This window comes from Primulina eburnea, chromosome 16, assembly GCF_022965805.1.
Source record: "Primulina eburnea isolate SZY01 chromosome 16, ASM2296580v1, whole genome shotgun sequence".
Taxonomy (NCBI): Eukaryota; Viridiplantae; Streptophyta; class Magnoliopsida; order Lamiales; family Gesneriaceae; genus Primulina; species Primulina eburnea.
Window position 1 is genome coordinate 3,763,214 of NC_133116.1, and position 16,400 is coordinate 3,779,613.

Below are 16,400 nucleotides of genomic sequence, written 5' to 3' on the forward strand. Positions count from 1 at the left end.
TCTTTTAAATGGTTATGTAAGGTCAAGTTCAATAAAGTAAAAGAGTTCCAACTCCTTGGCTACTGAGTAGAGGTTTAACCATCTTACTCGGAGCGAGGATGATGAACGTACAAGCGAGGCCTTGTATGAGCGAATAATTCAAATTTAAAGACTGAACATTTTACCTTAATACGAAAACCAGGAATGACAAATACATAAGAGATAGAGCGATCATGGTTAGACTCTCAAAGCACAGGGCATGTTTCCTCGACACAAGGAAAAAAAGAAAAAAGAAAAAAGAAAAAAGAGGAAGGGGAAATATATGAGCTGCGAGCATTAACTTTAATTAGGTCCAGCAAATTTACTCATCATTTTTGTGATAATTGGAGCGACCTTCGGGTTAGCTTGATGTTTAGCCAAGTTAGCAGGGTTTTTCATCACTGCAAAACAACCAGATGGATAACAAATTAGCAAATATGTGAAACGAATAATGTCACTAATTCTTAACATTATACACCATGCCGGGGGCAAACATCTATATTTGAGTACTCTATTTGCAAGTGTTAACAAAACAGCACAGACCGTCTGATGGCAGCAGGCAAACGTGATTTTGGATTTTCTTTTCGGCAAACAGTGTTAGTTTGAGAAAAATGACCTTATTCATTTTTTTCTTAGAAAATATAAAACAAAACTACATTGCAACATGCACGAAGAACCGTAACCAAATAACAATGTCGTATACAAAATCTTGATCAAACAAAGCTCATTTTTAAAAATTTCTTATTTGAAAGGCAATAATCCACAGACCACATTGCCATTAAGAGCGGCATGCATTCAACAAAGGCATAAAAACGTACCATCTTGGAGTGCCGCCATGACTTCAGGATCTTTGAATGCTGCCATCATTTCAGGATCCTGTATAAGCAAATCAAATCAAAAGATGAGAAATAAACTACAGCAATCTCCCACACACAAGAAAAAAGTTGAGGTTGCTTGAGCCTCTGTGATCATTCCTCGACAAGGCAAATGAGGTTATAAACAAAAATAAGATGAGTTTCTCAAGTCTGAACAATATACATAAGCGAAGAGTTATCACTTACATTCAAGATTTTGCTGAAGTCAAAATTCCCAGGCATACCACCAGGTGCGCTCCCAGGAAAGCCACCGGGCATGCCGCCAGGGAAGCCGCCAGGCATGCCCCCAGGGAAGCCACCAGGCATGCCGCCAGGGAACCCACCGGGCATGCCGCCAGGTCTTCTACTTGATGATTGCTCTTGCTTCTTAACCTTTTCATATGCAGCCTAAACAAAAGCGAAGCTGAAAATTAGTTATATGGATAAAAGAAAGGACATGCAATAGGATGGTTCACCTGAGCTTCAGCACGGCGGCGTTGTCGCTCACGGTCAGCCTTCCTGTCTTCTCGTTCTTTGTGCAGCCTGTCGTATTTCCTCCGATGATCCTCGATCTTATGTGCATTGGGCTCAACCTATTGTCCAAAAAAACATATTCATCATAGATGAGAGAACTCATATTGTTTGTCAATGCGTTTTTTTTCTGACACGCATGTTTGGTCATGATTTTGCCTGTCTAATTTGTTTTCAGGCAGATTTGACCGAAAATGGGAATTAAACATGCAATGAGCATTCATCTCTCTCTTGCACACAAAACGCACACACACAAATTTGCAGATACAAACCTTCTTAAGTACAGCACTGATTTCCTCATCATAGTCTAACTTTGATGCCAAGTGCAGATCCTTAGCAGCCTCTTGCCATTTCCCGAGCATTGCTAGGGCTATGCCACGTGATTTGTACCCTTTAGCAGAATCAGGATTGATCTGTCATAGACATGAAGGCTTCTGTTAATTCCTTCGTCCTCGTACATAAATCAGTACAGCAGCAGGAGAATATCCAACAGAATGACAGATCAATAAAAAATGTATCGCACACCAATAACAACATAAAGCAAAGAGAAGAACCAAAAGTTCAAGAGATTCAAGGAGCGCAGACACCCCCGAGTGATTTCCGTGCAGGAGAAAAAAACAGTCCAACTAAATTACATGCCATCATGTTATCAAAGAGCCAATAAGAATCACTTGTGCCACCAAAAAAGTTTAAAAAAAGGACAACCTCCAGAGCTGCAGTAGCATCCCGAATAGCAGCATTTGGTTTCTTCATTTTGATGTATACACTAGCTGAAAGTTGGCCATCAAATTCACTCATGTAAGGATTAAAAAAAGCAGAAAAGTGTAGCAACAAACATTTACGGTATAAGATATCAACTCAATTAATTATATACCAATAAAAGAGAGAGAGAGAGAGAGAGAGAGAAGATAATATGGGGTTTACCTCGAGTTGCATACATAATTGCGGACATAGGATTAAGCAGTATAGCTGTGGTAAGATGCTCAATCGCTTCCTCGAGCTTACCTGATCAGATTTCAAACCAATTTTAACACATTATGCAGGATTGCTACAGAAACAGTGATTATTTCACAGATTTTCATAGAACGTGTTAACACCTTCTGAAATTGCTTCCATAGCTTGCATTTTAGCCTCCTGAGCAGCATCACGATTTTCTTCAGTTACCTCAACAGAGGCATCTCCCATCTACAAGTCCATTACCCGAAAACTTGTATCACATCTGGAAAATATCACAAGCTCAATACAAACAAAATTTTAAAAGTTAAGTTTTCAAAACCTTCTGCGGTGGCTCATTATCAGGCTCCACAACATCACTTTCGTCGAGATCCACATCAGACTCAACTATTGCAGGCTCTTCTTCTTCATCCTTCTGAAGTTGAGGCTCATCCTCAACGTTATCCATGTCCTCATCGCTCTCATCCATCACATGGGACTTCTTTACTCATACACAACAACAAAGTACATCATATCACAAAACAAGAACCAAATGAAGTATCAACTGGCTTTTTTGTATGATGATAAAACCTTTTATCCTAGTTACAAAACCTTTGGCTGATAACCATGTCAAAGCTGTGATTCCTTCACAAAAGTGGAGAATATAGAGAATGTAAAAAAACTCAATACCCCCACGCTTGAGGACTAAAATTACCCCATAATTACGCTTCTATTGACCTCTTTCATTTCAGGGCAGTGAAGTTTTGGCAGTACAAATATACATTCGAAAATCGTGATCAAATCAGAAAAAATTAAAATATAAAATACCGTATTGAGAAAAGAAAATTTAACTAGATTTAAAAAAAAAACATACCGCCTTATCATTCTCAGCATCGTACCCCGACAGAGGAACCTTACCTCCGAGACTGCAAAATAACTCAAAAGAGACTGTTACGATAAAAAAGGAAAAAAAACCGACTAGTTTACTTGAGATGAACATTTTCAGCCATATTCCATATAAATAACCAGATAAATCACTACCTCTCGATGTAATCCCGAAAGAACGAGAGGGAAGGATCCGCGAGGACGGAGGGCGTGGATTTGCACAGTTCAACAAATTGCTTCAGCTGATTGATCTTCGATGCGTCCATCGCAGATTAATTGCACTCTCGGTCTCGATTCGGAGAACAGTAGGGTTTTGCAAAGTTGAAACAAAGGGCTTCAGTTGATTGATCTAATTTTATTATTTGCGTCGCCCCTTGTTTTCTGAAACATTCTAGTAGCTTCTGTAGATAAGTTTTCGGAATCCTAGTCACAGTAAGTGTGATGTGTGTTGTGTACTTATTTTCTCGTAGTTATTATTCGATACGTATTTAGTAAATTTTAAGTTAATAAAATAACTTATAAATTATATCAGTCAAATAAATCGTTGTTACAATTTGATGCATAATGAATAAATTTTGAATTAACACAATAACTAATAAATCACGTTATTCAAATAGCTTTACAGACAAATTATGTACGACAAACTCTTCGAGAAAATAATGATAAGAGGATCAAACCTATAAACATTGGTCAAACACTCTCATATATGTTTTATGTATTTTTTTCTTTTTTGAGAAAACAAATTCTAAAACTCTTAAAACTGTTTTCAAACTAGATTCTTGGGAATTTCTTTTGAGTGAGTCTCATGTGAGACCGTCTCACGGGTCATAATCCGTGAGACGGGTCAACCCTACTCATATTCACAATAAAAAGTAATACTCTTAGTATAAAAAGTAATACTTTTTCATGGGTGATCCAAATAAGAGATCCGTCTCACAAATACGACCCGTGAGACCGTCTCACACAAGTTTTTGCCATTTCTTTTTCTCTTCTATATATTTATTAGTTTTTCCATTTTTTAAAATATATTTGCATTATATTTAGTTAAAGTAGGAGCACTATAAATGTAATCTTATTTCGTTGATACATTCACAAACCAAGTTGATTATTATACATTAATAAATTTTAATTATAATAAAGACAATAATTTTCAGATTAAATTCACAATTAATTTTCAGATTTAGGGTAATATTTATTGAAATTTAATAATATTATTAATTATTTTAAAAATTGTATTATTCTCATCAACACGTTGGAAAATGTTCATGAAATAGATGTAAGTCCAGCTCAAACTCTTTCTCAAAGAGTTCATGATCTTGTCAGTTGTTGTATATATGTTATTCAACTCGATCTTGCATTATTTATTCAGCATAGATAATGTTTAAACTAGTTTAGCAGCCTTGTGATACGACTTCTAGAAAATTTAATTTCCTTTCGATTCGTTTTACTCGTTGATTATTTTGATCGATCAAAATACTTCAGATCCACATATTTCCGGCTGATGCAAGGGGTGATTGTACAATTTTACAAAAAATTAAAATATAAAATGTCTATTTAATTTTTACGACAAAAAATATCAAGAGGGAGGTTTGTCGGGGAAAAAAACTCATTTAATATATTAGTAAAGCATGTGTTTGGGGGTACATCATACAAACTGAACAATGACCTCAATAAAGAAGGTTTCCGACTTTTAGTACTTTTCTAAGCTTCAAATATCACAATCAAATTCTTCTTAATTCAATGAACAATTGGACAACAAATAAGAGAATAACATGGACTTTATTCATGTCCACCAATTATATTATATATGTAAAAGGAATAAGAACCGAAGAATTATATGAAGAAGTGACTAAATCAAGTTAGCCGGCCGACATTGGTGTCTCGCACTCATTCTTATTGTAAAGGACATAAAATGCGTACAATATGCCACATGCCTGCATCCCTTCACCCTCGCTTTCTCCATCTAAATTGTAGTCCTATGCCATAAAATGGGTGAAAAATGTTTTAAATATTCTAGAAATTTTTTATGTGAAAAAAATCTTGGATAAAATTACAATGTTTTTCAAACTTTAGTATGAGCTTATTCTCTTTAATTGATATGCTAGAAGAACGACTCAATGTATTGCGTGATAGTATTACGCGATTTAAAATATTTGTATTATATATATTGTCACCTCAAACTATATTTTTGATAAATTTACGAGTGCTTGATTATACAACTGATTGATGTATGAGTCAATGTTACACTGTTTGATTTTATATATATGAGTTGATTGTCGGCGGAAGTGGGGGTTAGAATATATCACATAGAATAATTAAACCGAAGAGACAATAACTCAATAAAACTTACAACAACAAACTTTGAATCTTTTCAAAGGTTAACAAATAAAAATTTGATTCCTTAACGTCGAGGCATCATCCTCTTGCCGTCACAATAGAACCACCCCGCATGTAGTCCATGGCATCTGCATTATGAAAGTTATATATAGTCGCGTAATGAAAGAACCACCCCGTACTGGTGATACGGCGGGATGGTGAAGAAGAAATGGGCTGTCAATTCATCCTTAATGGCATTCTACGCATTCGCAGCAACCTTAATATGCTGGGTTGGGTGGGGATACCGCATGTCTTTCGGTAACTGGTAGGTTTCTGGGGGAAACCTGCTGTGGCGATGGAAGTAGATTTCCTTCTGGGCCAGCTTTTCTTGGGTACTTCCCGATCACGCCGGTTTGCTGGGGAGGATGAACTTTGTGGCGTGGATGATATTTGTGCCTCTTTGGCATACGTTTTCGTACACGGTGGGGGCGTTAGTGTATGGAATTCGAATGGGTGGTTAGCTAAGATGGGAATGATTGCTTTCGCCGGAGGGCTCGTTATCCATCTTTCATCTGGTGTTGCTGGCTTCACCGCTGCTTACTGGGTAAGATTCATTAACTTTATATCTCGATTTTTTTATCAGACTATGGAACCGGGGTCACGATCTTTCGATGTGTGTTGGGTTAGATCTTCGTACTAACGCACTAATTTACAAACCATGTTAATTACCGATAAGCCGCATTGGACAACCTATATGCGATGTGCTCGCCCGACAAGGTGTTAGAGAAATCCAACTCCTAAATACGTGTAAAACGGCATCAAACTGAGATGGTTATTGCTGACATGGTTATTGCTCGACATTTGCATCACCGGCAAATGTTCCGCTCTTGGAGTTGTGAATGGCACGATCACTGGAACAATATAAAAAAATATATTCGATTAGTTATCCTGACATTTTTAATTGATGTTATTTTTTATATGGATGGAAACAATTATTTTCCCTTCTCCAATATTTATTCAATCCAAATATTCACTATGCCAAAAATCACTTTTTACTTCAGATAATATCTGAAGTAATAGGGTACTTAAGTGCCGAAGTATATGGACGTGAAGTAATAGATGTACTTTTTACTTCACATAATACCCGAAGTTGTAGTATTGAAAATACCGAAGTCTTTTGGCCGGTTTTGGGAGGAAAATCGGTCCAGAATTGGACCGGTGTCGAAGTAATAAATGTGTTTTATTTCATCGATTATAATGAATAATGAAGTAGTAAATTATATAACTTCCTCTTAATTATTATTTAGCGACGGAATTCATGTTAAAAACCGTCGCTATTTTGCGACGGAATTCACACCGTCGCTATATTGCGACGGAAGTCATGTTAAATACCGTCGCTAGTGTGCGACAGAATTTATATAACAAACCGTCGCTACTTTAGCGACGGGGCTCAAATGAGTTCCGTCGCTATATGTTAGGTAAAATAAAAAAAAAAAATTAACAAATCTGTGTTATGAATTGGTGCGGTAAAATATAAAAAAATTGATAAATCTGTGTTATGATTTGGTACAATCTGTAAGAGATAAAAATTTTAAGTATTGTAAAGTGGTAAAGTCGTGTAAGTGATAAAATTTTAAGTGTGTGAAGTTGTAAAATTATGTAAGTGAGAAAAAATTTTAAGTGTTGTGAAGTGAAGTGAAAAATTGGAGAGAATTTGTATGTATTTATAGAGAGTGGTGAAGAAAATAGAGGGAAAAATAGGCGGGATTGATTTTTTTGAAACTAGCAAACGGTTTTAGTAAAAACCGTCGCAACATTTTAAATCGGCGACGGTTAAAATGGAGGGAAATATATGCGGGGTGGAATTTTTTTGAAAATGGCGACAGTGTTCTGTTAACCGTCGCCAAATTTTAAATCGGCGACGGTTGACTTTTACCTGTCGCTACTTTTAGCGACGGTCAAATAACAACCGTCGCTAAATATATATAGCGACAGTTTCTCAAAAACAGTCGCTAGTTTTAAATATGCGACGGTTTTTATTTGACCGTCGCTAAAAGCAGCGACGGGTTAAATTAAACCGTCGCCGATTTTAAATTTGGCGACGGTTTAAAATACCCGTCGCATGTTTTAATCTTTTTACTTCGTTAAGCCGTATTTTCATTATTTTTTACTTCATCAAAATTGATATGCCGAAGTAAAATATATAAAAAAAATACAGTGAAGCCCGTGTTTTTAAACATCCGAAGTAAAATATATTATTTTACTTCGCTTGTGTTATTAATGAAGTTATTGGTAATATATTACTTCGTAATTTATTTTTGCCGAAGTAACGCCTGGCGAAGTAAAATGTCATTTTTCACATAGTGATTCCCATGTTTATTTATAGTGACAATTTTTAGTTTTTTAATGATTTTTTACGATGTGAGAAAAATAATTGTTTTTCTCGATATATAAAATGACATCAATTAAAAATGTCAGAATAACTAATCTAATATGTTTTTTTTATTTGATACATTATTAATTTTTTACAAGTGTCATTATTAAATATTTGTAACCTCATCTAATTAAAAGTGTTACAGTAGTTATTTTATTGCTGCAGTGTCGTAGTAGCTAGTTGTCCAATGTTGGGCAGCAATCTTGATGGGCCTAATATCAGGAAGCGTATCATGGTACACATTGACGATTCTCCGCAACAAAATAAGGCTATTAAGATACGTAGACGACACTTTTGCAATCTTTCACACCCACGCGGTGGCTGGAGCTCTAGGTGGAATTCTCACCGGCATCCTGGCCATACCTAAGCTCAGCCGACCCTTCTACATGGTTCCCGACTGGGATTATAAGTACATCGGCCTCCCATATGCCCTTCATGGGTCGAGCTCGAGCTGGGATCAGGCAAATGGGGGTTCAGCTGGTCGGAATCCTTTTCGTAGCGTGTCTAAATATTGTTGTCACGAGCCTCAATTTGTCTGTTCGTCAAGTTGTTCGTTCCACTCAGGCTTAGTGAGAAAATATTGCAAATAGGTGATAATATGGTGCATGGCTGCAAGCATATGCATTGTGGACTGATGGAGATAGATTTGAGAGTCCAAAGCTCAATTCCGTGTATGATATTGATGAGTACTCCTCAATCATGTCAAGAAGTATTGTTAGTCATGAATTGCAAAGTGTATGGTATACAGCGGCGGAGCCATATGCCTGGTGGTCCAATTTTTTTTAAAAAATTATATGTAAATTTTGGAATAATATTATATTAGTTCGGGTAGATCAATTTAAAATATTAAAAGATTATAGAGTTTAGAATTTAAGCTCGGACAAAGTCATATTTCTGATTCCACCATCGATGAAATATATAAGAATTTGATCGAGTTACTCGCCTAAGGGAATCTGAAAGATATATTTTGATACAATGATGAAATAAATAAAGAATGAGAATGACGTTTCAAATGATTTAAACTAAGTAAAACGTGAATTTAATTGGGCCCTTTTTTGTATAGAGTGATTAATATTTACTAGTAACTATTCATGTTCTCACGTAATTTAATTCTTTGAAAAAATAAATATTTTTAAAAACTACAAGAGAGGAAAAACATGCAAGTTTGATATAAATTATGGAAAAGTTTGAGAAAAATGGGAAGAAAATAGAGAGAATGTGAACATTACTATAAGTCTTATCATTAAAGTCAAATAATAGATATTATGCAAAAGTAAAACTGGAAATAAATGGTGCCACATTGACAAAACACATCATATTTTAATAATAAATAAGTTGAGATAAAATAATTGTTTTTAAGTTGGGTGATTTGACATGAAAAATTATATTTTTAGTCATGTACTTTGTATGTTTGTTAATTTTGGTTATGTCGGATAAATCACGGTTTTATTTCACAAATTCACACTTTTTTTAGTTTTGTTTACTAAATTTTGGATGTTGCGCTAGAAAATAATGATGTGATATATGAAAATAATATGTGGTATCTGACGTTGGTGACGATACATCAACATTCTAGTGATATTAAGACTAAAATTGAAGAAAATGAAAATTATCGGACTAAAACCTGTGAATTATTCAACATGTTAAAAAGAAAAAAAGTTGCAAATTGTAAAAACAAAAATGTGATTTTTCCTGATTTAGTGTATAGTTTTAAAACTATTTGAGTTATATAAAAAATGGGAGGAACACAAAGCATTCCCAAATCACACTTATAATTTATGTTTTAAAAAAAGTTAATAATTTTTTTTAAAAAAAATACAAACGGTTCTTGTATATTAATCATTTAAAAGACAAGGCTAAACTATCTTTTTAATTGTGTTTTAAAACATAAATCAGTTCTTTAAATTACTTTAAACTTAAATTATTTTCTAATTTAAAAGGACACGATTTTCGATGAATCGGTGAATTTGTGTCACATTTATGTATAGTACATCTATCAATGCTCCTCAACTGGCAATCATTCAAAAGAAGTATTTATCACGTGTCATTTTTTGTCATCAATAATTTTTTTTTGGTGGACCAATATCAGAAATTGTATTCTCCGAATCGACATATTTTATTTGCTTCGAATTTGGATAACTCACCTGACCTGACATTTTTACGTGGTAAACGATAACAAGTCCAGCTTGAAAACATGTGGACTTAGTAAACCTCGACTAAGAATTTCATACCCCACCAAGCTTCGCTTGGATAACTAACCTCAATATTTATATTATAATAATGTACTTAAAAAAGATACTTCTATTTGTGTTATTACACAATATTTATATGGTAAAAACTTATGTGAGTTTGTCTTACAAATCGTATTTGTGATACGGATCTTTTATTTGGGTCACCCATGAAAAAATATTACTTTTTATGCTAAGAGTATTATAATAAATTTTTTATTGTGAATATGGGTAGGGTTGTCACATATCACGAATTATGACCCGTGAGATGGTCTCACATGAGACTCACTCTATTTAAATTATAATAATGACAAGAAGTAGTAAGTAACTTTGATTTTTCTAATAAGATTTTGATTTCATAAAATCTAAAATTTAACTTCACCAGAGTCAAGCTCTTCTCATAGTTTTTTTTATTTGTTAAGATTGTGAGATTTAAACTTAACTCAACTCCAAAAGTTTGTTCAATAGAAGATGGATATTTAAGTCTATATATACAATTCTCAATAATTTAATTCAACCTATATAAGACATCTAACACATCTCTCACGTCGATGAACGAACTTTTGGAGCGTGAACAGGTGGTCACTAGAGATGACAACTTTCCTTATGGGTTTGGAGCCCCACGGGGAAAACCCGAAACGAGGATGAGGATCCTCGATTTTTTCGGTTTTGGGTTTGGGTTCGGGGATTTTTTAAATCCCCGATGTAGTTCGGGCGGGTATATGATTATTATCCACATCTCCGAAGTCTCCGAACCCGCATCGAAAATAATATCAATAATAAAATAATAGTAATATTAGTATTAATATTATAATAATAATATTGTTTTTTTAAAATATTAAAATATTATTAAAATTAATATTGATATTAATTTTGATATTATCTATAATAATAATACATAATAATAAATTTTGGTTTGAGAAAATTTTCGAATCAGTCGTCGTCTTGTCATATTAATATTTTTGAAATAGAGATGGGGACGAAGATGAGAAGTTGATCCTCGAAGTTTCGCCGAAAAAGCGAGGATGGGGGCGAGGATAGGATGAGGATGGAATTCGGGGATGTTGATGAACATGGGGATGACAAACCCGTCCCCGCTCCAGCCTATTGTCATCCCTAATGGTCCTAGGACAAGCTAATATATAAAAATAGACCTTAATTTTGATACGATATTAAAATTGAGATTTAAATTTAACTTAGGACTAACTTTCGGAGTTAACACTTCATTTCATCCAAGAAATCACAGCTGTTCACATGCTAGCTTTGGAATTGGCCATCCCTTTCAGCTTCCCTGACGCGCATGTATATACACAATGTTATTCTATTATATATCATCTCATGCTATAATACGTTTAACGGCCGATGTACACACAAAACTACACAATTTCATTTCCTTTCCTCGTTCAATACACACAGATAAAAAGAATGCACACACTTGGGTTTCAAATTTGATCAGATTTATCCGTGGCCAATTTACTTTTTTTTTTCTACTGTTATTCAAGAAAACCCATAAGTTTTTTGTGCACATAAATTAGTTTTATAGATCGAAAAAGTAAATAATAAAAGATGGGAGAGAGGAGAAGAAGAGGTGCATTCTTGAGTTTGGCTTTGAGTTTGGGTTTCTTGCTATTATTGTGCAAAGGGAAGACGAAGAGAACACAGAAGAATGCGTATGCCACAATGATGTATATGGGGACTCCGAGGGATTACGAGTTCTACATAGCCACGCGTGTGATGCTGAGGTCTCTCGCAAAGCTTCAGGTCGATGCTGATCTTGTCGTTATTGCCTCCATGGATGTTCCATCCCTTTGGATTCAAGCTCTGTAAGTATATCCACCCCCTCCCCCCACCCTCATTGTTGTAATGTTTCAGAAAACTAACTTTATTACAATATATCGATTCCCCTTTACCACAATCTACTGTCAGAGCCCTGTGAATAGAACTCTATTCAAATTAATTTGGATCAATGCGGATTCATGAGAAATGGGGATGTGGGTAAAAAAATGTTTTGTATAAATCTTGAAGCGGTGAGTTTTTTTTTTCGAAATTCATATTTGGGGAAACGCAGGCTTTTCCCCTTGTTTTACCCTTTGTCTCGTGAAAAGGAGCTATTTTGTTTGGTTGTATTTCCGATGTTGGAGAAAATATTGAGTTTTTTAAAAAATATATTAGGAAATTTTATAAGCTTCATAATATTTTATATATCTTTAGGTAAAAAAAAATAAAAAAGATTGATGCTTTTGTTTAAGTTAATACTTATATTTCCAACGGGGATTGACAATTGTCATGACAGTTGGCAAATCAGATGGTCAAAGTATCGTCCCTTCATTGTTTTTCTGAGTGAGTCTCGTGACCGTCTCACGAATCATAATCTGTGAGACGGATCAACCCTACCCATATTTACAATAAAAAATAATACTCTTAGATAAAAAGTAATATTTTTTAATGGGTGACCCAAATAAGAGATTAGTCTCACGAATACGACTCGTGAGACCGTCTCACACAAGTTTTTGCCTGTTTTTTTTTAAGAACTTTTGACTTTTTCTTCAATTTCATATTCTTATCCCAACCTCTCTCGTTTCTCTGTGCCTCTCAATTTTTCATTAAGAAATGTTTTATTTCTATTCAAATTAATCAATCCATGATTTTGTAAGAATTATGTTATTATGTTTTATTAAGCAATTTAAACTTTAATTACTTTGTTTAAACAAGAAGTCTAATATGTTAATAAAATAGCATATTGCTGCATGCTACTGCGTTAATGCTATGGATTACCATGTTGAAAGTTAGTGATTGTAGGTTCTCACGTCATATGAAAAAACATATCTTAACCCGCGTGATTGTGGGTTCTCACGTCATACAGGTGTTTTTGACCTGTGGTTTACTAACAAAGCCATACATTTGATTAATTTTTTGTCCAGGCATAGCCAAGATTATAGCCAAGATTACCAAGTCCTGCCAAAAATTATTAAAAAATATATGTGACAGGTCCGAAGATTAGTTGGGATTATCAAGGACTTGGTCTCAGATCAACAATATTGTAATCTATCCAAAAAATATCCGTGTATGATGACATGTTTTGCTAGACTAGAGGGAATATTGGAGTCGGAGGGAGCATATTGGTTAAGATGATCGAACTAATCGATGTTATAATTCTATAGTTGTTTCAAGAATTTATCAAAATTTGAGGTCGTTTCGACGAATTCGAAATCGAGTCAAATCCATAGAAGAAGCTGATAATTTCAGTAGCAGTTACTATTACAAGATTTGAATCTGTGGCTTTGATTGGAAGTAGTTTTATGGATCCACGTTCTTTTAAACATAATGCCATCTATTCCAAGAAACTCCTCCACCCTAGAAAATTATTTCACTATTAAATTACTCGTAGATCATTACTTGTATATATTATTTAAATTACCCTAGAAAGGAGAGGACGTCAAGTTCTCTGTCAAGTGGGTATATCATTTCTTTGCCAGCAAATGAAGGATTTAATAATTTTATTTTTTATTTCTCCAATTTTTCAAGCAATTTTAAGTAATTATCTTATTATTCTAAACAAATACTTGGCCCTTGTATGTATCTTTTAATAACAGGCAATTTTGTACTTGTTGAGGTTGACATTAGTTAATTTTTCCTGGACTATAACAACTTTAGGTCCATAATTATTTATTTATTTATGTTGTTCGTTTGGTGACGGAGAAAGATGTATTTGATTACCTTCATCATAAGTGATTGTGTAACATAAATTTCCATGCTCATGAATAATTCGCTATGAGGCGTCTCAAAATCCTTACTCTATGCATTCAGATGTTTCTTGATAGTATTAAAAGCAAAACAAGAAAAGTGCAAATTTATAAACAAATAGCTCCAAGGAAATAAACGTTGGTATGTTGCTTTTCAGAGAAGAGGAGGATGGCGCGAAGGTGATGAAAGTGGAAAATGTTAAGAATCCATATGTAAAAGATCCGAATTCGGGTTGGAGATTCACAAAGACACTGAACAAGCTGTATGTGTGGAAGCTAGTCGAGTATGAGCGTGTGGTCATGCTTGATGCCGACAATCTCTTCCTTCAAAAAACCGATGAACTCTTTCAATGCGGGCAGTTTTGTGCTGTTTTCATCAATCCCTGCATCTTTCACACCGGTCTCTTTGTGTTGCAGGTATAACCCTTTCATCAACACCATGTATGAAGATAGAGTTGTCAATTTGTTAATTATGAGGCTACGTAATGGATTTGTTTAGCCCCTAGTCTTGGAGAGCTCGAGGAAGACACTAACTTTTTTAAATATGTTATCCTGTTGATACATGGGAAACATCTAATCAATATTATAGAGCAGAAATTTTGAGGTGAAATGTGTTCACTTCACAGAAATCCCATCACTAAAATGGTCGAAATTTGCAGCCATCTTTAGAGCTTTTCAACGATATGATTCATGAGTTGGAGATCGGCAGAAGTAACACTGATGGCGCTGACCAAGGATTCATTGGAAGCTACTTCCCAGATTTACTTGATCGACCGATGTTTCACCCTCCTTCAAATGCCACAACCCTCGATGGAACCTACCGACTTCCTCTAGGCTACCAAATGGATGCCTCTTATTATTGTGAGTAAATATTCTTAGAACCCGTGGTTTCGAAAAATCATACATAATTTTTTTGCTTTAACAGATCGCATTTGCACAGTAATTTGCATATGGTCAATCAGGGTCAAATAATTACTCAGTGACATGTTTACTCATTTATCCGGTTCCAGATCTCAAACTTCATTGGAGCGTGCCTTGTGGGCCGAACAGTGTCATCACATTCCCGGGAGCTCCATGGTTAAAACCCTGGTATTGGTGGTCATGGCCTGTTCTCCCCTTGGGCATTCAATGGCATGAACAACGGCTTCAAACTCTTGGGTAAAATAAAGCTCTCTCATAAACCATTTGCAAAACCATCTTGCTCTTGTTCCACTTGTTTTTCCGTGTCATGATCAAACGCGCCCTCTGATGCTTGTTTTGTGGTATATATGCTATTCCCAACAGCTACGATGCAGAAATGCCTATCGTGTTCATCCAAGCTATATTTTACTTGGGAGTCATGGCAGTGGCGCGTATAGCTCGCCCCAATTTATCGAAATTATGTTACCGGAGAGAAGAAAAGAGTGTTTTCCTTGTACAGACTGGCTTCAAACTGATTGCTCTATGGTCCATTCTTGCTGCCTACATAGTTCCATTCTTCTTCGTACCTCACACAGTTCATCCAGTCATAGGCTGGGGCCTCTACTTGCTTGGGGCGTTTTCGCTTTCTTTTATGGCTATCAACGCCTTTCTTCTGCCGTTGCTACACGTACTCATGCCATGGCTTGGGATCATTGGGGCCCTTTTAGTGATGGCATATCCTTGGTATAACAATGGTGTTTCAAGGGCTCTGGCTGTTTTCGGATACGCGTTTTGTAGCTCGCCTTTTCTTTGGGTATCGTTGGTTAAAATTGTGTCATCCCTTCATGTTTCACTAGAAAGGGAAGCTTTCTTGCCCAGATTCGGCGAAAATGCTTCGCCTTTGGGGTTCAATAAGTTGTATTAAGGAATGACAGACCACTTGGTTATATGTATTTGTATAAGAAATCTAATTCTTGGACTAGCTGTGCGCAACTATTACTTGACCCAGATCGATAATGTTATATTCTAAGAAAAAATGTATCGAAAAAACACACAATAGGTCAATGTTAAATAAAATTTTTATGAACCAAGAAAATCTCCCAAAAACGATATTTTCTTGTTTTTATTTTATGAAACCCTGCTCGCGCTCCTGCAACTTCGATTCTTACCCAAATTGCTATGTTGAGCCGACATCAGCCTCGAAATATGATCCGATACTAGTTGATCATTGCCCATCTTAACATGTTCTTACATCACAACGTAATTTCGTTTGGGAAGATCGTCTCTCTATGGTTACACAAAGTTGTAAAAACTGATCGATCGTGTATTTCGGTTGGGAGAACAATCTCCTTACGTGATTAGTCTAAAATCTGTTGGAGTGTGTTGTAAAGTAACACATTCATTTAGTGAACGTTTGACAAAGCTTGTAAGATTTTAAAAAACAACTTATTGTTTTGTTTTTTAAAAAAATGAGATACTTCGTATTTTTTTAAAAATAGATCTTATTTTATATTTTATTTATCCAAATATTTTTATATATCTTCTTAAATCCATATTT

General features: G+C 35.1%; 2 protein-coding genes and 1 pseudogene across 2 annotated transcripts; 2 read left to right on the forward strand and 1 right to left on the reverse strand.

Moving 5' to 3' along the window:
* Positions 1-137: 137 nt before the first annotated feature.
* LOC140816168 (FAM10 family protein At4g22670) lies at positions 138-3,624 on the reverse strand. The gene is made up of 11 exons (XM_073175246.1): positions 3,378-3,624; positions 3,211-3,262; positions 2,680-2,838; positions 2,501-2,588; positions 2,328-2,408; positions 2,109-2,173; positions 1,676-1,816; positions 1,349-1,465; positions 1,080-1,280; positions 837-894; positions 138-419 (listed from the first exon to the last, which is right to left on the reverse strand). Exons 1-11 carry the CDS (start codon positions 3,485-3,487, stop codon positions 322-324), a joined length of 1,170 nt encoding a protein of 389 aa, XP_073031347.1. The 5' UTR covers positions 3,488-3,624; the 3' UTR covers positions 138-321.
* A 2,119-nt stretch (positions 3,625-5,743) lies between these two features.
* Positions 5,744-8,757, forward strand: LOC140817308 (ammonium transporter 2 member 4-like; annotated as a pseudogene).
* A 2,757-nt stretch (positions 8,758-11,514) lies between these two features.
* LOC140816941 (putative glucuronosyltransferase PGSIP8) lies at positions 11,515-15,859 on the forward strand. Its single transcript, XM_073176450.1, has 5 exons — positions 11,515-12,022; positions 14,101-14,359; positions 14,602-14,803; positions 14,953-15,100; positions 15,227-15,859. The coding sequence occupies exons 1-5, from the start codon at positions 11,766-11,768 to the stop codon at positions 15,765-15,767; spliced, it is 1,407 nt and encodes a 468-aa protein (XP_073032551.1). The 5' UTR covers positions 11,515-11,765; the 3' UTR covers positions 15,768-15,859.
* Positions 15,860-16,400: the final 541 nt, after the last annotated feature.